At 28.0% G+C, this 23145-nt stretch overlaps 1 protein-coding gene and 1 long non-coding RNA gene across 3 annotated transcripts in view; one reads left to right on the forward strand and one right to left on the reverse strand.

The window, feature by feature from the left end:
- The window catches only part of LOC100197700 (steroid 17-alpha-hydroxylase/17,20 lyase), a 35448-nt gene extending 26578 nt beyond the window's left edge, over window positions 1-8870 (forward strand). Inside the window, exon 3 of the mRNA XM_065792648.1 lies at window positions 7624-8870. Coding sequence (XP_065648720.1) covers window positions 7624-8591 — 968 coding nt within the window. The 3' untranslated portion in view covers window positions 8592-8870. The remainder of the gene's footprint in view (window positions 1-7623) is intronic.
- An 11399-nt stretch (window positions 8871-20269) lies between these two features.
- Window positions 20270-22876, reverse strand: LOC136078026 (uncharacterized). Of its 2 annotated transcripts, none has more exons than XR_010637453.1 (4): window positions 22544-22876; window positions 22103-22199; window positions 21800-21907; window positions 20270-20461 (listed from the first exon to the last, which is right to left on the reverse strand). It is a non-coding gene; the product is annotated as an uncharacterized LOC136078026 (long non-coding RNA). The 2 variants fall into 2 exon arrangements; XR_010637452.1 differs by lacking the exon at window positions 22544-22876 and adding an exon at window positions 22402-22543.
- Window positions 22877-23145: the final 269 nt, after the last annotated feature.

The following is a 23145-nucleotide window of genomic DNA, read 5'->3' on the forward strand; positions in this document are numbered from 1 at the left end:
CGACAAAAAAAAATATTTTTTTGCCGAGGAATGGAGAAAGAACCCATTTTGTCAATCAAGTAATAGTAGTAGATTAGAAAGAAAACAGTTTCTCATTATTATTTATTGCCACAAGTCTAACACTAAGCTTTTTTTTTTTGTGAAAAACTAAACTGTAAATTAGAAAACTCTTCGCATTCTGGACACTTGAGAAGCTACGTTTTTAAGACGAAGAAGCTAAGTTTTTAAGTAAAAAAATGCTCACAATAAAGTTAAAGTCTTCATTTATATTTTGAGAATCCTATATAACTTTTTCATTAAAAATGTAAATCCTTTCATCACTGTTTCCATGAAATTTTAAACATGTAAATTCTCAATTACGATTATTTGGTTTTTTGATCCACCCATAGTATTTTTAATTAAACAAGATATTAAAGAAGTTAACAGGAGTAAAGAGTAACAAGAAAGCTTGACGAGAACATAAAGTAGTACAAAAAGCTGCCTTGCGCCTTATGTAAGCGCATAAATCAAGTCAATAAACAAAAAGCCACAGCTAGTTACTCTTCTTTTTTTGTGTGTAAAATTGCGTTACAACGGAATAAACAAAGTGTTTTTATAGCTAAAAATTAAATTTAAACCAAAATTAGGTGTAGGCACTGGGTACAATGTACAAGGGTGCTGTACGACCATTTATTATAAATAAAGTTTAAAAACTTCTGCCGTCAAGCTACTATCGTCACTATTTTGGGTGCCAGAGATAAACGTCTTCGATTGACCAGTTGTCCAGCAGTTGATAAAACGTATTTTGATGGCACTGAAGTTGCAGGTGTGCACTTGTATGTTCTTGTGTGGGAACTCTAAAATAGCATAATTGTATTTTCCATTTTCCAGGTTTTGAAAGATTTTTGATGATAAAGAAATCGTAATTATTAAAATTTTTATCAACAAAATTTTCAACAAAAAATTGTTATAATATGATTAATGGTTCTAAGGTTTAAAAATGAGTGAAATGAACTTTAAACATATCAAATGATGTTTACCTGTAATTAATAGTGTTACCTGGGCAGTAAACAACGGGTTGTACCCGAGTCTCTGGGTACCTGTCGACTAAGAAATACGCCGATAAATTTTAATGTGGTTTCTCTTTTTATGTCTTGATTGGCATTACAAAATTTCTAAAGTTTTAAGGGAATATTATTTCGATCGTGAAAACGATGGAAAAAACTATATTTTGTTTTGGTTACATTTAGTGATAACTTGTTCGCATTAAACCATTCGGTATGGTTTAATATTTTTTTATATTTTTTTAACAGTATATTTTTATTATTATAAATTTCTTGTGATGAAAATGATATTTGATACATATTCTTTTTAAAAAATAAAACTGGTTTTTGCATTTAATCTGGTGGTTTTTTGCACGAATCTGGCGATTTTTGCATTTAATCTGGCGGTTTTTTGCATTTAATCTGACGGTTTTTTGCATTTAATCTGGCGTTATTTGCATTTAATCTGGCGATTTTTGCATTCAATCTGGCGGTTTTTCTTTATCATGATAAATAGTTTTGCTTTTATTGCTTCATTTAATTTAACTTCCATATATACAATTTAAGCCCGTTTTCTCTTTAATTTTTCAAAACTTTAAAATGAGTAATGCATGAAGACAATGCTCAGAAATTAATGTTGAAGTAAGAAATTTGATTATTAATCTTGTAATTAACGAAGGGAAAAGTGTTAAATAGGTATCGGAACTCGTGTATAGAAGTGAGACTTCAATACGACGCCTGGTCCATCGATATCTATCAACAGGTAATATCAATCCTGTTAGAGGGGGTTTTCGACAGTCAGGTTGTCCTGAGGAAATAAGAAATAAGCTACATGAGTTAATTTGAGATAACAGAAACTATAATTTACAGGAGATAAAGGTTAAATTGGGAATTGATGTCAATGTCTCTACATTATGGCGATGGTTAAAAAATTTGAATTATACATATAAAATTTTAAGACCAATAAGTGAAAAACGCAATACTGAAGAGATAAAAGAAGAAAGAAAAACATATGTTTCATGGTATTTAAACTTGACACTGCAACAACGTTACAGAAATATCATTTATATTGATGAAAGTCCGTTCAATCATCATATGATAAAAAACCACTGATACAGTCTCCGAGGAATGAACCCAAATCGATGTGTATTGTCATCAAAAGGCCGTAACATAACAATGATATTAGCATTAAATTGTTTAAACATTGTCCACAGTGAAGCAATAGTTAGCGTAGGGGTGACAGCAGATATATTTAAAAGATTCTTTAGTACACTTAAAAGTATTTTGGGGAAGGAAGAGGAGTTTACGTAGGTGGTGGACAATGTTAAGTTTCATCATTCATTATCAGATTTTTATGGTAGTTATACCTATGAAATTCGTTTTTTATCCCGATACTCACCTTTTCTTAATCTTTGTGAAGAGACACTATTGAAAATTAAGAATACTACTAGAGGTCAAATAGCTCCAATCGTAAATAATGATTTGTTAGAACGAATGAGGAACGGTTGTGAGCACATTACTGAACATGACCTTTCAAACTTCGTTAGACACTGCGAATCTTTTTTTACGCAATGTGTTAATGGAGATGACATTAATAAAGAATAAAGTCGTAATTTTCAAACTTTTTTCTTGTATATATATATATATATATATATATATATATATATATATATATATATATATATATATATATATATATATATATATATATATATATATATAATGTATATAAATAAATTATTTCTGAAAATATCATTTCTTTCTAATAAGTCTTTGTTGATTAAACACAGTGTAAAATGAAAAAGGTTTGATAAGTGGTTTTTTACTAACTTAGTAAAAAATCATTTATCAAACTTTATTTTATTGTTACACATCTAAATTTATTTTTAACAGGAATATGTAGAATTTTTTTTATTACTAATCATTTAAGCAATTCATATCATTATATGCAATTCATATCATTATAAGCAATTCATATCATTAATTCATATCATTATATTCATGCATTATAAAATTGATATAAATTTTAAAACTGCCAGATTGAATGCAAAAAACCACCAGAATAAATGCAAAAATCGCCAGATTAAATGCATAAACCGCCAGATTAAATGAAAAAAACCACCAGATTTGTGCAAATTACCACCGGATTAAATGCAAAAATCGGTAAGTAAAAAATTTATAAAAATTATAATTTTTTCTTGAAAAATTTAATTGTAGTGTACGATTTACCATCAAAGGTTGAAGTTGTTTATAAAAAATTTGTTTTCACGTCAAGATTTTCATACCAGCTCATTTTTTTGTTTAATAATTTTAATTTGGATTGTCCATAAACTACGCAACGCTAAATTTCTCTAATTAAAAAAAGATCAAAATTTTTCCCTCGCAGAGCCTTAAAAATCAAAATAGCCCATAAATTTTATATAATAAAAATCGTTACGTAAAAGAGCTAAAGTTCTCCCTAAAAGAGCTAAAGATCTCCCTAAAAGAGCTAAAGATCTCCATAAAAGATTTAAAGATACTTCTGCTTTTGAAATAAATTTAGAGTTGCGTAATTTATAGACTATCCCTTTTGACGTTATATGCGGTACTTTTCAGTTGATTAAAGGTTGCATAATTTTCGTCCGGGTTGCGGTTGTGCTTTATCAACGATTTTCAGTGTTGTAAAAGTGTTTGTAAAATTTGGTTAACACTCGTATTGCATTAAGTTTTGTGTTTGTACCAAAGTACTTTAAAAGTATTCTCTGTTAGTCAAATATAATTGAATCCGCTATCTTGTTGTAAAGTTTATACGTTACAACTCAATACTATGATTTTCTGGAGGCATTTTCCTTCTAAAGGGCATTGCAATTGTCGGTTGTGATGGTTGATTGGTTGAGATGTTAGTACCAGATAAAACTTTTTTCTTGCGGGCAGTGATAATTTTTTTGATGTAAAGAAAACAACTGTAGCTTACTTTTAAATTGTTTTTGATGAAGATTTTATTAAATTTATGTGATTTTGAAAATCGTTTTTTAACCAAGTAAAAGAAAATTCTTGTGACATTTGTTCTTACGTTAAGTGTAAAAGGAGGGTTAAACCATAATATGGTTTAACCCTTGTTTTACACATTATATTATAATGTTAGTGATCTAGATTCTGATTTTGTTGCGGTATAATTTGGTTTATAATAGATTTTTCTTTACCATTTGACGCCAAGGAATCTTCCATAAATGACGTATCGCTAAATTTCACTAATAAACAACACAAAAAAGATCAAAAGTATTCCTTCGTAAACCGTAAAAAGTTAAAGTAAAGTTAAATGAAAATTGCTGCGTAAAAGAACTTAAGATTTTCTATTCCTTTTTTAAAATAAATTTAGCATTGTGTAATTTATGAATGATCTCCGAGGCATTATTATAAAAAGATGCGGTTTTGTCGAAAACGTCTTTGTTGGATGAAACATTGCTAATACACTCAGGTAACATGGTTGGTGTAAATTTGATAATTTTAGGAGGGTGGTTAGAATCAACGTTAATGTACAGAGGGTGGTCAACTAGTTTTTTGTATGATCGGAAGAAACTATCCTTATTAATATATCTATAAGTTAAACTAAAAACATCTAAAAGTTTTACAATCTTTAAGCTTGCTTTTAACATTAATTCTAGATTGAGTTTATCCTTAAAAAGGTTGACAAACTTTTTTTCATTCTTTCGGATTCTGGTCCATATATAATATAACTTTATGAAAACATAACAGACCTCTAGATAATCTATTGGATTGCATTCTATAAATGTCTCCTATATTTACTAAAGTGTATTACTTTTCTAAAGTGTATTACTTTGTATACTGCTAAGCGTGAAGTAAAGATTCATGAAATTGTTTTTGAGAGATCGATGGATAAAACGCGTTAATGCCAAACTGGATAAAAATTCAATTTTTTTTGCCGCAAATAATAATAAACCATTTTATCACGACATCTGTATTATGCGACTAGTTTTAAAAATGTGGTTTTTCTCATTATATTATTGATGTTTTGAAGATAGATTTTAATTAACTTTCCCAGTTCCGGTTCTGATGGATTGATACTTTGTGTTATTGGAAAAATCTTCCTTGTGGTCTTTAATAGTTATAAATGCTGAAATCATAGCACTTCATTCTGTCGTCGATAAATCTTTTGCGATTGTTTTTGCTTTTGCGATTCATTTTCTTTTTTAACTTTTTTTTAAGTATGTCAGGAATATTTTCTTTGTTGATGCGGGTATGTTTTTCATAGAGTAGTTGAAAAAAATTTGTTCCAAATTTTCAATAGTTATTTAATGTAATCTTTATCTTAGAGAATAATATTGTTTCACAAAAAAGGAGTGATATAATAATGATAAATATGTTAATAAATACCGGTGTAGAGTGATCAATACAGAGTAGAGCAAACTATATTATTTGGAATTAAATAATAACACCTAGTAATTAAAAATTAAATATAAATTATATAAGATTAAATAATAAAATCTGGAAATTAAAGAGACATGAATACGAGTTTCATGATTAAGGCAATCATCAGATGTTACAAACAATCACAAAATAATCACAAAAATACATTGAAAATAATACATTGAAAAATACATTGAATATAATACATTGAAAAATACATTGTCACATTGAAATGCTTAAGCATTTAGTTGAAAGTAATGAATCTACAACAAGTATTTACACTTCTCTTAATTTATCTAAGCGTACAGTTTAAAATCTTGTCGTTAAGTTAAACAGAGGAGAATTCAACGACATGACTGCATTCGAGTTATTTTCTGATAAAAAATGAGGTAAAAGACCTATAAACGCTCAAGTATAAATATTATTGAATTATGCGTACAAAAAAACAATCTTTGTAAGCAAGAAGCAATTGAAGAAAATTTTTCTGCAGCAGACTTAAGGTACTTCTATACAATTAGACGACTTTTTTCTTAAAATACATTAATTGCCAATATAGTTAATATAAATTACAAATATAGGTTGAATGAAGACAAAATGAAATAACTTTTTTTTTTTTTTTTTTTAAATCTTAATAAAAAGTTGATTTTAGTCCCAAAAAGGGGCTCAACCGTTTACATGATTACTTATCATAGGGTGACTGTTAAACTTTGAAATTCGCATAGTTATTTTATAAAAATGTAAACTACAATCTGTGCCACTCTCACGTTCAAACTATCAAAACTTGCAAAAATATTGTCATTTTCATAAGAGTTGTTGAATTTCACAGTTTACTCGCCTATTCAACATTTCATAAGTACAAATCTAATTAAGTAAGGATCATTTTGTAGCTATATTAGTAACGAACATTTGTGGAAAATTTCAAGAAGTTTCATAAAGTTTTAGTAAAGATATTATGTAAATGGTATAACCAAAAGAACAAAAAAATGTTCTGTGAAAAAAACAGTTTTTAAAGTCAGATAATATTTATTAACATAAAATAAAACTAACTCAATGGGATCCAGAATTACAGACTTGGCATCCTGTAATATCTTTTTTTTAAATATAAACTCTTTTCTTAGACAACTTTTTTCTTTACTTGTCCATGTGTTTTTAAAATATTAAATGACTATTTACAATGAATTAAAGCTCTATTATGGACACTTTTTAACGCATTTTTTTCGAAAAAACTTTCACGTGGAATATTCAAAAAATCAAAAACATTTCCAATACAACTTATACCATCATTGAAACTTATGATGGCAGAACACTCATCAATTGTAAGTACTTTTTTGCTATAATATGTAGATTTGGGACAGCGTGTCCAATTAGTTCCATTTAAACACTCATTCACATTTTGCGTTTGGTCATGGAGGCATTATTTTAGCGAGAGTATTGACTTTATTTCTAAAAAAAAAATTTTTTAATAATGCTAAGTGCATAAAGAATATTTGAAAACAAATTGGGATGGAATTGCACTAGAAATAATTTGCAATAGAGATGTTATAATTCCATAACGTAGTTGTTAAGGGCGTTGCTAAGAGTAAAAATCTATACCAACATTGAGATAAATTGAAATAACCTTAATTTCTTTTTTCTTTTTTTTCAAATTTTGATGAAAAATTAAGATTCTGTGATAAATTTTGATCTTAGAGCAATCCTAATTTAAAAAATTAAAATTTTAAGATTTTCGCCTTTTTAATTGTATAGAAGTACCTTAAACATGTCAGACTACGCGTATAAAAGTGAATAAACGCGCAAAAAAGAATGAATGACCCAGTAAGATTGTTTGTAACATCTGATAATCGCCTTAGGGGTGAAACTTTGGATTTATGTTTCTTTAATTTTCAGGTGTAATTATCTAATTAATATTAATATTAATAATAATATAATTTTCTCTACTCTTTATTGAGCACTCTACACCGGTATTTATTTACATATATATTTACCTATATATATATATATATATATATATATATATATATATATGTATATATATATATATTTATATATATATATATATATATATATATATATATATATATATATATATATATATATATATATATATATATATATATATATATATACACATATATATATATATATATATATATATAGATATATATATATATTAGTAACTTAATCTTTTTTAAAGAACTAACCATCCTTAACATTATTTGCACAATCCTTTTCAATCAACGCTATAAACAAGATGATGATGAATTTCACAATATCATAAAGTACTCAAATTTGACAGTTAAAGCATTTGGTGCAGGCAGCCTTCTTAGTTCTATTCCGTGGTTGCGCTATTTTCCGACAACTGCATCAAAGTATGTACAAGAGATTGAAAGACTTCGTGATCCAATTTTGAAACGAAAAATTCAGGAGCACAGAAAATCATATGACGAGAATAACTTACGTGATATAACAGATGCTTTAATCAAAGCTTCTTTTCATTTAAATGCAGAGAAAGATTCTCTCGTAAAGGTTACTGATGACAACATTGAGTTTATTTTAAACGATTTAATACTCGCCGGATCAGAAACGTCATCAAGCACAATTATTTGGTTTATTATTTATATACTACATTCTCCTGAATACCAAGATAAGATATTTAATGAAATTATAAAAGTAACGTCAGGTAACCGCTATCCATGCTTGAACGATCGTCCTTTGCTTCATTTATTGCAAGCTACTATTCATGAAACACTGAGATTGTCGTCTGTAGTTCCTTTAGGTTTGCGTCATAAAGCTATGGAAAACAGTACTATTTGTGACAAACCCATTTTAAAAGGCACAATTATAATAACCAATTTATGGAGTATTCACCATGATGAAAGATACTGGAAAAATCCCATGAGTTTTTATCCCGAGCGCTGGTTAAATGAAACTGGTGAGTTTGATTACAAGTTAGGTAACGCTTTTATTCCCTTTTCAAGCGGACCTCGTGCTTGTTTAGGAGAAACCTTGGCAAAAACCGAATTATTTGTGATTATTTCGCGTTTAGTAACAGATTTTTATTTTGAGAAATCTATTGAAGAAGACTTACCACGCTTAGACAGTTTTCCTGGTGTCACCCGTTCTCCCTATGACTTTAAAGTTGTGGTCGTTTCAAGAAAATAAATTTGGAGTATTTTTTTTAAATCCGTGGTCAAACTGAAAACTTTTAGTTTGTTTTTAATTACTTATAAATAAAATGTATTTGAATTTTAAAGGATAGCGACAATTAGTAATTAAATATAACCTACATTATAACACAACACGCAATTATTATTTAAAAGTGCTTAAGCTTACAGAACATGTTGAACTATCTCAGCATTCATGTTTATACGTAACATAACATTTATTTATATGAATAAACGATGTATTTTGTATCATACGGATTATAATTTTATTGGATTTTGTCTTTGTTTTGCCCTTTTTTTATTGTTGATAATTTTAGATTAATTTAATTTATCTTGCTTTATTAATCTATTGAAGTCTTGCGAATCTATGGAAACTATTTAATATTGGTCGTTAAAAAAAAGTTTTTCATTAAAAAAAAAAGACCATATGCAATACTAAACTCAATACTAATAGACTTTGTTTATTTCGTAAATATTAACCGCCACTGAGTGGGAACAACTAGTTCTGGTGTCATTTTTATAGATATCGTATCATTTAACCACATGTGTGTCAATTTCTACTATCTAATAAATAGATAATAACCATAAAATATTTGTATGAATACAAAGATATAATAAGATATAGTGATAAATGGTGTTGAAAAAATATTGGTAATAAAAAATATTCAAAATTCATGATTTAAATATCGAAAAAGTTTTCTATTGTCAAACTGTGCTGACAGTGTCGGAATAAGAGTTTGACAAGAGAGCCTTTTTAATTGGTAAGTATGAAAATTTAGTCCATAGCAACACCTGAGTAACAACTGTACTCAAAAAAAAAAAAAATTATTCAAAGCAAACAAATTATATAAAACATTTATAATAGAGCTTATAAAAAACTGTGTTTTGTAAGTGTACCTAGTAAAGTATTCTTATTTTAATGTTGAACACGATTTTGCTTTTAAGTATTATAATATTAATATTGTTTTTTAGTATCAATATTGTTTTTAGTAATGTTATAAATCTATAATAATATAACTAAGAGTGTTAAAAAAAAGAGGAGGCTGAATAAGTGCGAATTTCATAACTGCGAATCTGCATAAGTGCGAAGCAGTTGCAAAGACTGGCATAAGTGCGAACTGGCACAAGCGCGAACTGGCATAAGTGCGCCGAAAGAATTTGCAAACATTGGCATAAGTGCGAACTGGCATAAGTGCGAACTGGCATATGTGCGAATCAATTGCAAAAACTGGCATAAGTGCGAACTGGCACAAGCGCGAACTGGCATAAGTGCGCCGAAAGAATTTGCAAACATTGGCATAAGTGCGAACTGGCATAAGTGCGGACTGGCATATGTGCGAATCAATTGCAAAAACTGGCATAAGTGCGAACTGGCACAAGCGCGAACTGGCATAAGTGCGCCGAAAGAATTTGCAAACATTGGCATAAGTGCGAATTGGCATAAGTGCGAACTGGCATAAGTGCGAATTGGCATAAGTGCGAACTTGCCATATCGCCACTTATACCAATTTGCACTTATGCCAATGTTTGCAAATTCTTTCGGCGCATTTATGCTAATTCGCGCTTGTGCCAGTTCGCACTTATGCCAGTTTTTGCAATTGTTTCGCACTTATGCCAGTTCGCACTTATTCCAGTTCGCACTTATGCCAATGTTTGCAAATTCTTTCGGCGCACTTATGCCAGTTCGCGCTTGTGCCAGTTCGCACTTATGCCAGTTCGCACTTATGCCAGTCGCAATTATGCAGATTCGCAGTTATGAAATTCGCACTTATTCAGTCGCCCCAAAAAAAACTAACTATAAATTTTATTAGACATCCAAATACAATATATAAGATAAAGATAAAAACAAATAAAAGAATAAATATATGGTATTATATATATATAATATATGTAATATATATAATACCATATATTTCTTCTTTTATTTGTTTTTATCTTTATCTTATATATTGTAATGCAGAACAAAACAAAAAACAATATATAAGATAAAGATAAAAACAAATAAAAGAAGAAATATATGTTATTATATATATTACATATATTATATATATAATACCATATATTTCTTCTTTTATTTGTTTTTATCTTTATCTTATATATTGTAATGCAGAACAAAACAAAAAACAAATATATATATATATATATATATATATATATATATATATATATATATATATATATATATATATATATATATATATATATATGATAGTATATTATCATATACATATATAATACCATTTATATATATAATACCATTTATATATATAATATTATCATATGTATAAATTTATGATATAGATATGGTATTGTTAAAATATAAAGAATAAGAAAAAAAGTATAAAGAACTAGAAGAAAACCATCAGGTCACAGAGAACCGGTGTTGGTGAAATTAAAACTATTTCAACAAAAGCTTTTAAATTTATTTATTTTCTACTTCTTGATATGTTGTGTACTGCTTGTATTCATCAAACTACTGAGTCTTTATAATTAAAATATGCAAACAATAAACTCTAAAAAATTTTAAATAATTATTACGTCTAAAATGACAATAGCTTAAAAATAGAATTTGCAAACATGAAAATTTTAACGGAGAGACTTGATAAACTTGAAAAAGATACCATCAAAAATATAACAAAAACCAATGACATTGCGTATGATTTGAACGCAACACGCACAAAGGTTGCATTTTTAGAAACCGAATTCAATAAGATTAAGGAATTTATTTCTGCGCAAGATGAAATAATTTCATAAAAGTTTGAAACAGTAAAACAGAAAACGAAAAAAATTAACATGGAACTTAAAGATAAAAGTGAAATATTAAAAATCAGGAACAAACTAAGTCGTTCACGTAGGAACAACTTGAGAATAGACGGGATAAAAGAAAGCGAAAATGAATCATGGGTAGAATCTTAATGTAAGGTGCATAAACTACTTGAGGAATGCCTTGACATTAAAAATATAAAAATTGAAAGAGCTCATCGATCTGGGCCGAGAGATGTTAATAAACACAGACCGATAGTCCTAAAGTTATTAAATTATAAAGACAAAACTGAAAATACTTAAAAAATCGTTTAAACTCAAAGGAAAAAACATCTATATAAATGAAGATTTTAGTGCGGAGACTACAGAAATAAGGAAGGGTTTAAGAGAACGAATGAAGAAAGAAAGGGAATCCGGCAAATTTGCGGTTATATCATACGACAAACTAGTCATTCGTGATTGGACTGCGAAGAAATGAGATTCTGTTTCCACTGAATCTATATAAGTATTCATTTATTTCTTATTTTTTTAATTAATTTTTCCCTAATCTTAATTTTATATTTTAAAATGGATGATAATTTATTAATTAAACTTTGTGATGAAAATATCACACTTTGTGATAATGATGTCACTAATTATTTTAACCTAAAATCGTTAGAAAGCAAATACTATTCAATTTCTGAATCTAATTTCTATCTTCAACAAAATAAAAACACTTTTTCAATCTTAAACATTAATATTCGAAGCCTAAACAAAAATTTTGATGATTTTAAACTTCTAATGCATGATTTAAATCACGATTTTAAGATAATCTGTCTTACTGAGACCTGGTGTAAGTATGACGAGCATAATTTTCAATTTGAATTGGCAAATTACGCGTCAATTCATCAACCACGAAACTTCTGTACCGGTGGAGGTGCATTTTTATTCATAACTCAATTAATTTTATACCACGTAATGACCTCGGTGTAAATGAAAAAGATTGCGAGTCATTGTGCATTGAAATAATTAACCAAAATTCTAAAAACGTAATTGTTAATGTTATTTATAGACAACCAGCGGGTAATTTAAAAAATTTTAAAGTATCTTTACGTACTTTTTTAACAAAAGTTAATAAAAAACAAAAGCATGTTTACTTAGTCGGTGACCTGAATATTAATCTTTTGAATCATGCGTCAAATAATAGTGTTAAAAATTTTGTAAATACTCTTCTACAAAATAACCTCATTCCAACAATAACTAAGTCAACAAGAATCACAAAAAGATCCTCTACCCTACTAGATAACATAATTACTAATAATTTTTCTAATAGCTGCTTTAGTACCGGTATAATAATGACTGAGTTGACAGACCATTTTCCCACATTTCTTATAACAAAAAACATAACCTATGATAATATTTCCACAAAACACATTATTTACAAGCGACAGATCAATGAAAACTCCATACAACAATTTCGCAATCTTCTAATTAATTTCGTTGATTGGAAGCTTGTTCTCCAAACACGTGATGCTAACAATGCTTTTTCTAGCGAAATTTTGTAAACAATACGATAAAGCGTTTCCTGTAAAAAAGTTTTATGTGAATTCAAAATCACTTCTACCGCCTTGGATGACAAAAGGCTTACTAAAATCGTCAAGGAAAAAACAAAAACTTTATGAAAAATTTCTTAAAAAAAATACATATTCAAACGAGGCAAAATATAAAAACTATAAAAATATATTTGAAAAAATCAAAAAATACTCTAAAAAAGTATATTATTCGAAATTACTAGAAAATGCAAATGGAAATACTAAACAAACTTGGAATGCTATTAAAGAAATAATTGGACGAAACAAATATAAAAATAATGTTCTGCCAAAAAAACTTTTAATTGACGGTGAAACAATATACGATAAAGCACTCATAGCTGAAGAACTAAACAGTTTCTTCATAAATGTTAGTTCTAATTTAGCGCAAAGTATTCCTTTAACTTCTTCAACATTTGATTCTTATCTAACAAATTCTAATAAAAAAATGAATGAGTCAAAGCTAGATATACGCGAGTTGTGGACTGCATTACTAAGCTTAAAAAGTAACAAAAGTGCAGGATCGGATAAAGTTAGCGTTAATATATTAAAATTAGTCTATGATATAATTGAACTATCTTTGTTTCATATATTCAATTCACTTAAATCAGGCAAAGTTCCGGATAAATTAAAAATTGCTAGAGTAACTCCATTATTTAAGTCTGGAGGTGAGTCAGAACCCTCTAATTACAGGCCTATATCTGTTTTATCTTGTTTCTCGAAATTTTTTTTTTTTTTTTTTTTTTTTTTTTTTTAGATTATTCACCTCCCCAAGGCCCGAGGGGGGCCACTACAGTCAAGGAGGCTACTTTTTATTTTTATTTTTTTTTAGTTGTTATTCGTGGTACAACCCTCTCTCAACTCTTTAACTCCGAAACACGAACCTTTCTGAGCAAGGCCGCTGCGCGGAGAAACTAAGTTGAGCGCGGTACTTCCAGGGACGTGGTGGGAGTCGAACTCCGAACCTCTCGCTTATGAAGCGAGCGCTCTTACCACTACACCACTACCGCATAATTTTTTTTACCACTACACCACTACCGCATAATTTGCTTGAACGTATAGTGTACAATAGGCTGTATAATCATTTAACTGAAAACAACATGTTATACAGTTAGCAATTTGGTTTCAAAAAGCAACACTCAACAGATCTTGCAATAGTAGAGTTAGTTAATCACTTATCTAATGCTTTTAAAGAAGACTATTATACGTTAGGAGTTTTCAATGATCTGTCGAAAGCTTTTGATACGGTGAATCATTCCATTCTAATAAAAAACTGGAATATTACGGAATAAAGGAGACAAACTTACTCTGGTTTGAAAGTTACCTTTCAAACAGAAAACAATTTGAAAATTTAGAAACGGCCAAAAAAACTGTAAATTGTGGAGTCCCACAGGGTTCTATACTTGGACCCTTACTTTTTTTACTATACATAAATGATTTGTCTTCAACATCAAACCTATTAAATTTTATTTTATTCGCAGATGACTCAAATCTTTTTTATTCTCACAAAAATATTGAAACACTTTTTACAGTAGTAAATGAAGAATTAAAAAAAGTAAATGAATGGTTTATATGCAACAAATTGTCTTTGAATGTTCAAAAAACTAAATTTTCTCTTTTCCACAAACCAAGCAAAGCAAAGGAAATACCATTTATTCTTCCCAATCTTTTGATGAATAAAACTAACATCAAAAGGCAAATATCTGTAAATTTTTTAGGTGTGAACTTTGATGAAAAGCTATCTTGGAAAGTGCATATAAATTCTATAGAAAAAAAAATTTCAAAAAGCATTGGCATGATCTATAGAGTTAAGCCAATTTTAAATTTTAAGTCCTTAAAAAGTTTATATTTTTCCTTTATACATAGTTACTTAACTTACGGCAACATCATGTGGGCAAGTACTAATTACACCAAGCTAAAATAACTTTATAGCAAGCAAAAACATGCTGTTAGAATCATATTTGGATCTGGTAGAGCGGTTCCTTGTTAACCTCTTTTACGTGTAATTGGTGCCCTGAATATTTTCAAACTTATCCATCTTGTTCTACTGTTCATGTATAAAACAAAATATGGACTGTCCCCCAAAATATTTGAAACTTATTTTAAAGTAATACACCATAAATATGCTACAAGATTTTCCGCTAACAACTTTGTTATACCAAAATCTTATTCTAAACAAGTTTCTTATTCAATTCAGAATCGCGGACCACTTTTGTGGAAAAGATTTCCAAACATTGTTTCCGGAAAAAAAAAATATCTTCATCAGTTTAAAACTGATTCAAAACAGTTTTTTTTAAACGCAGATTTTGATTTATAATATTATAAGTCTTTCTTTTAAAAATAGATCAGATATATAATTTAAAAACTGAAAAACAAGTTAATTATTCGTATTTTCGTATTTTACTTTATCTTTTATATATTTTACTTAAAATATATATAAAGTTTTATATATTAACTCTTACTTTTACTCAATCTATTTATGATATTATGTATTAAACGATATTTTACTTTATTTATCATATATCTTTTGTAAACATTCATTTAATTTTTCTTTTATGTTATATATTCTTGAAGCAACTTTGTAAAAATTATAAATTGTAACACGGTGCTTGGCGATAAGGCAAATTATGCCTTCTTCTTGCTCCGGCCATTAACTTAATTGTAAATTTATGGAAACTGTCAAATTTGTTAAACGGCAAAATAAATAAAAATTAAAAAAAAAAAAAAAATATGGATAAAAGCGTCCATAATTTTCAAAACAAATGTATCGTCTTGCGCCCACTCTCTCAAATCTCATTTTTCGAACATAATCCTTTGTCGAATACGGTTATTAAAATCTCATTAATGGAACATAATAAAAATATATTTGTACTGATGTCCAGTCCAAATAGGCATCTAGATTTTCCTAATGGTTGTGCAGAAGAAAATAAAGAGCCATACGATGGTGTCGATGTATATGAAGCCAGTTTACTAAACGTTGGTACGTTTATACTCCTTTCGACAAAAACGTCAAACCACTACCAAGGGATAGTTCACCTCCAAAAGTAGCTTACGTACATATATTCTCAAATATTAGTTTTCGTCAATTAAATTTTGCAAGTAGTTAATAAAAGACTACCCATTTAAATATAAAGAATGGCACTAAAAAAACTTAAATACATTTTACAATATTTAAAGTAATAATATATTCCCATCAAATTGCCTAATCTAATAATAAATAACACTAACATTAATAGAGAACTCAGTAAACTTTCTCGGCGTAATATAAGATGAACATTTACGTTGGAGATAACATATAAAAAGTATTGAAAATAATATATCAAAATATTTAGCAATGATATATACGACAAACCATTTTTAAACAATAGTTCTTTAGAAAGTTTATATTTCTCTTTTATTCATTGTTATTTAATTTATTGCAATATTGCATGGGCAAGTGCAAACCATACAAAATTAAAAAAGTTGTACTGTAAACAAAAACACGCGTGCAGAATAATTTTTGGAGCTGATAGAACTGTACCTTATGTGCCTCTTCTGCGTATACTTGGAGCATTAAATATATACAAAATCAACTTACACCAAGTTTTAATGTTCATGTATAAAGCAAATATAGGATTATCTCCCAAAATATTGTCATCCTATTTTGACAAAATAGTTCATAAATATCCAACAAAATTTTTTAATAAGAACTTTGTTGTCCCAAAATATAATTCAAAATTAACTTCATATTCAGTTCTTTATTGTGGACCTTACTTGAGAGTCGTCCATAAAGTACGTACGCTTTTTTTTCGTCCCCCCCCTCCTCCCCAGGATTTTTGCAATACGCTTTTTTGAGTACCCTCCACCTCCCTAAAAGTACCTACGCTTTTAACCTATTTATCTTACATTTTATGACATTTTATGACATTTTTATGACTATTTATCTTACATTTTATGACATTTTATGACATTTTATGACATTTTTTTTATTTAGTGTCTCCTTTCTTTTATAATCGACCCACTGCCCTCCCATCTCATATACGCCATTTGTAGACCCCCTCTTCCCCTCCGAGCGTACGTACTTTATGGACAATCCCTTGTGGAAAACGTTTCCCAAAATTGCAAATACACATAAAACTAGTAAAGAGCAGGTTAAAATGAATCAAAGCAGGCATTCTTACTTATGGATTTTAATATATCCGATTTTAAATGTTTTTTTAAATTAAAACTCAAATACAAAAAAATAATTAATACAAAAATTATGTCACTGAGTGTAGCAACATTTTTTTTTTATTACCTTAATTATGGTATTACCTCTATGACGTTTGCTAATTTATTTACGTTATTTGTATGAAATATACTAATTTATTTATGTTAATTCTATGGTGTATATTAATTTATTTACTTTTATTTTTAAATCTTAGTTTAAATTTTTAAGTTTTAAGCAAATGATAATATCTTATTTTTTCTTAATCACTTGATCTTACTCTTTCCTTAAATTTTGATTCTTTAAATTTTTCTTTAAAAGACAACGAGTTGTTATCTATTTTACTTTTATATTTTTTTAATAAATAGTTTGTTAACTATAGATATTTAAATATTACGGTTTTTGTAAATACATGAGAATGGGGCTCGGTGAAAAGACTAAGTCATCTTGCCCCGCCAATATTTATTTTTATTTATATGCTTCGAAACTGTATATATTATTAAACGGCAAAAAAAAAAAAAAAAAAAAAAAAAAAAAAATGTTTTTAAAAATAACTAAAAGAACGAATTTTTTTATTGGATTACAAAAGTTGCGATTATTGGAGACTGAGAACAAGTAAACCATAAAATTTCATCCCCCACTCCCACCCCATACGTGAGGACAACAAGTTGATAAAATATTTTTTGTATAGCTCTCAACTAGACTTATATTCATCGATAAGTTTTAATCGATAAAGATAATTTTCATAGCATTGTCTCTCAGCGTTCAAAAATTATGACCGTATAAAGTTTAAACCCCCTCCCTGAAGTTTTAGGATTTACTTGTTCCCAGCCTCCAATCATCACTAAGCATCATTATTCGACATAAGTATAAACATACAAATGTTTGGAGTGTGCTCCATGCCTGGAAGTAAGCTCAACTCAAGCGCCGAAAAATGGAGGGTGGAATTGGAAGTCAGCTCATCTCAAACACCGAAAAATCTTCCATGCGTGGTCCACAATCGCGGACCATCGCGGACTATTGTGGACCATGCATGAAGATTGGCTACTAATGGTTTTACCTATGAATGGCCATGATACGATCAGCGACACTGTGCAATTGTGATCATGATGAGTGATCGGAAACATCACTCATGGAAACAACTCAACCATGGTTTAAGATTAACACAAGATCTGCAAATCTTGTGCTAATCTTAAACCATGCTTGTTACAAAAAAAGGTTTTGCAGTTGCGCAAGCGTAATTTTTTGTTAAAAACTTATAAACTTCATCTTTCAAAACTTTAAAAATCAGGAAAGTTAATTCCTTTCATTAAGAAAATTATTATACTTATTATAATTATTATTATTTGTATTACGTTATTTTATTTTGGATGACGAACCAAAGATTTCAAGCAACTTTTTAAAATCAGTATACAACGTCATTTGATTGTTGTATGGATTATTACAGTATAAGACTGATATTCAAAGAAAACAGTATTTAAAACTGTATAATGGTTTGAAGGCTTGCTTGCCCACTAAATATAAAATCTAAAATTCGTCCCCCTTACTAGACGGTTCGAATCTACCAAACCAAAAAATCCTGAAAACCGCCTCCAAAGACCTTATTACTTAGTCTGGATCTACCAAATCAAAAAACCTTAAATTGCCTCCTTTTACTAGATGGTCTCGATTCGCCCCTTGGTATGATATAAATCTTTTTGAAGGTTACTAAAGTAAAAATTTAAAAAAAGAAAAATTTTGTAAAGTATAATCTTACTTAATCGAATTCTAAAAGAGATTTGCATAAAGAAAAAAAATCGGTTATTTACATTCATAGAAAAAGAAATAGTTATATAATAACAGAAAAAACACAAAAAAACTAACAGTTCTATTTGTGTTAGTAAGTAAATTGAAAATTTGAAAACTTTTCAACAATGTTGACAAAAGAAGAAACAGCCACCAACGCACAGTGGGACAAAATCGAGTTTTTTGTCCCAAAATTATTTTTGTAGTTTAGCTATATTTAAATATAAAAGGCATAAATAAAGTAATAAACATGTAATTATATAATATTTTAGAAAATATTAAAAGAAATTAAATTTTGGTGAAAATATCAAGTATTTTTAATGGACAACTTTTATCAGTGTAAACATTAAAAATATTACTTTTCAATGCATTTATTTGTCATAAAATAACTTTTTTAAATTTATATTTACAGAACTTATATATTTTAACAGTAATGAAAGATTATGTAGGTATTTTTTGTGTATAAAACATCTTTTTTACATGTTCAGTATTTCTAATCAACTGACCATTAACCGAAGACCAATTTTTTGTTATAACTTTTTTTATTGAAAAAAGTTGCAAAATATTTATGATGCATGGCTATTTACATCCATTTAGCATGAGATTTACATAGTCAAATGTTTGGAGGATATTGGAGGATAGTTTATCTGATACCTAATAGGAAAGGTTAGTGGCAAAAAAAGTATCGAAAACTGTCTGTTTTCGATGCGTAAAAACAAATGATTACACTTACTTTAAATGGTTTTTAAAAGTCTGAGCGAAAAAAACATTGTCAATTAAAATAATAAATTTTAAAATGAAATTCAATAAAGTTAATTTAAAACAATAGTAGCGTAACCCAGTCGGCAAATTTAGTTATAAATGCGCATTAGAAACTCTTTTAAATACGTATCGATGTGGTATGTATGTTAGCCATTTTATCGTGTCGAATACGCATTAGAAATACGCATTAGATGCGTATAAAGACGGGTATACAATACGACGCCTACTGAGTATCAAACTCGCATTTGAAACTCTTGTAAACACGTATAAAACACGATAACCAGAGAATATTCAATACGATATTTCCCTGGTATTACATGCGCATTTAAAACTTTCCAGAATACGCATTATTTACGAATATTTGTTAGCCATTTTATCGTGTCAAACGCGCATTAAAAATAGACATCAGATGCGTATAAAGACAGGTATACAATACGACGCCTATTGAGTATCAAACTCACATTTGAACACGTATAAAACACGATAACCAGAAAATATTCAATACAATTTTATTAACTAATATGAATTCATAACATAATGATAATGACTAGTAGTAAGCAACCCGTAATACGGGTTATGAGTTATTAAATCTTTAATAACAATAAAAACACATTAATAACTTGATATATTATCTAAAAAATTTAATACAAATTTATCTATAAATATTTTAACTTTGACTCCCTATCAGCAACGTCATTGCTTATAGTTAACGACGAAGACCGCATTAACATCAGTTGAGTTCTTTTTAAAATCTGTCACAACACAGGTACCAGAAACGGAAAGTCAAGTAAAGCCTGCAAATACCTAAAAAATGAAATTAAAAAAAAAATTACAATTTTTAATTACAAAAGTACTATTTGCATTTTATTGTTAGTAGAATTAGGATAATAATAACAGAAAGTATATATTCTGTAACTACAGTATAATTAAAAAAGATTATAAAAAGGCTAGACAATACAATGTAGTAACACTGGCAAATAATACCACAACTTAATAAAATATTTTATTAACTTAAATACTTGGACTGAAAAGATTTTATTTATTACAATATTTGAACAATCGAGGGATAATTATAGTTAAACAATTTAAACAATTATACCATAAAATAGCAAGCAAATCGTAAAATATTTCTTAGAAATGATCTATTTTTTTCATTTGACTACTATTTTCAAGTTGCCTATAAGCATTTACATTAATAACTTCGTTGAGCCTAATACTATCTATTTCAATTTAACTATTATCATTAAACATATTACCAGTAATCTTACTATTGCTGCAACTGAATAAATGAACGTAAAAGAATCTTACAAATTGTGATCTTTTCTAATCAAAGACTTTATTTAAACTAAAGATTTATTGAAATCCATATCTTTTTATATGTTTACATACATTATTCGTTTATTAAAAATATTAAACAACATTAATTTACATCAATGATTTTTAATTAAAAAAGAATCTAGACTAAAATGCACAAAATTATTTTTACCTTAATGCACAAAAATAATAGATGCACAATCTTGTATAAAAAAATGAAGCAATGTCAATCAATATATTTTACTCTAAATTAATTATTTAAATATATATATATATATATATATATATATATATATATATATATATATATATATATATATATATATATAGGGGAACATGGGGTAAAATGACGAATGGGGCAAAATGACAAATGGGGCAAGATGACGAATGGAACAAGATGACGACCTACAGTTATCTCTTAAGCAAAACTAAATATAACAGTTGACTTTAGCTGAAAGGGAAGTAGATTAATTTAACTAGATTTATCAATGGTTTCTTTTTAAATATTATTTTTGTGACGAAAGCTAAGTATTAAAAAAGTTTTTCCGACATTGAGAAAAAAACTTTTTATCCTTGTTTGACTTGATTTATTACATCGCTACATCACCAGCTAAAGGTAAGTTTTAATTTTTGGGAGAGACTAAGATACAGGTGTTTTTCGAAACAGTTGTCATCTTGCCCCATGTTCCCCTATATGTCTAGGGTTGCCAGATGTCCCGATTTTACGAAGGAGAATTCTGCGCCAAATATGTAAAAATATTTTTTTTACTTAGTTCTCCTTCGTAAAATCGGGACATCTGGCAACCCTATATATATCTATTCACATACCTTTAAAAAGTGGTATTACACTTTACACAATGAAATATGGAAATACATCATCATTTTTTTCAACTTCTTTCAACGAATTTATTTATTTTTTCCAGTCTGTTATTTTTTCTAAGAAAGAATATTTATAAAGATACAGAGAAATATAAAATATACTGAAATATAGGCAGATTTATGTTTATAAACTTTTGTGTCAACAAATTACAGTCAGTTTTCCATGTTAAATACATAAAATATATATCAAATATAACATATATCAAATATCAAATAAATCCAATATAAAATAAAACAAAATAGTAAACTTACTCAAATCAGGATCAGTTATACCGTGTGAAGTAACTAAAAAACACTTCAGTTCTTTTCAATTGCTCTAAAAAATAACTTTCAGCTCTTTCCAATTGCACTAAAAAGAAAAAAAAAACTTACTTAGATAAGTTGCCAAGTTCTTAAGAATCTGAAAACAAATAAGTAAAAAAACAAAGAACAAACAAACATTTATTTGTAAAAAACTACTATATTTAAACAAATTAAATTTAAAAAAGTGTAACACCAATTCTCCTTAAAGGCTAAAAAAAAAAATTTTCAGCTCAAATTTGCTTGCATACCTTGCTTGCAAAACCATGTGAATAAGAAACACATTTAGAAAAGCCTAGAAACTACTTAAAGATGACATATGCAAAATTAAAGTTTGAACGTTGACTGGACTAATTATTAGAAGATGTTTTTAAAAAATTCATAAAGATTTACATATATTCGTTCTTTTATATCGCATAAATCCATCATATGATAAATCTGAAATGAAAAAATGTAATGGATAAGTAAATATAAAGAAAAACATCATATATGAATCGCAAATCAAAATATCAGATAGAGATAAGATGTCATGATAAGAGAGTAGTAGTTGTTAAATATTGTTATTTCATGTTAGCTTTTAGAAAACAATTCATGTTGGTACATCGTCGTACGACAAAGGGAAGACAAACTAAAAATGAAAAAAAGAACATAACTATGTTAAAAATTATAAAAAAATTAAAATTATTTAAATTTAAAAGTGTTAATTGATACTATAAATAGTTAAACTCATACTTTGTTTTGTTCTAAAGTAAAACCAAATTAACAGACATTAACACTGCTTGACACTGAATTCTGTCAAGTTTTCTGCTAGCCGAGCAACATTTCTAGCATTTCAACAATTATTAATTTCATCCTGCCTAGATCTATTTTTTTTTCATTTGACTACTATTTTCAAGTTGCCTGCAAGTAGGCTCAACGAAGTTATTAATGTAAATGCAAAAGCATTTACATTAATAACTTCGTTGAGCCTAATACTATCTATTTCAATTTAACTA

Source organism: Hydra vulgaris, chromosome 03 (genome assembly GCF_038396675.1).
Source record: "Hydra vulgaris chromosome 03, alternate assembly HydraT2T_AEP".
Taxonomy (NCBI): Eukaryota; Metazoa; Cnidaria; class Hydrozoa; order Anthoathecata; family Hydridae; genus Hydra; species Hydra vulgaris.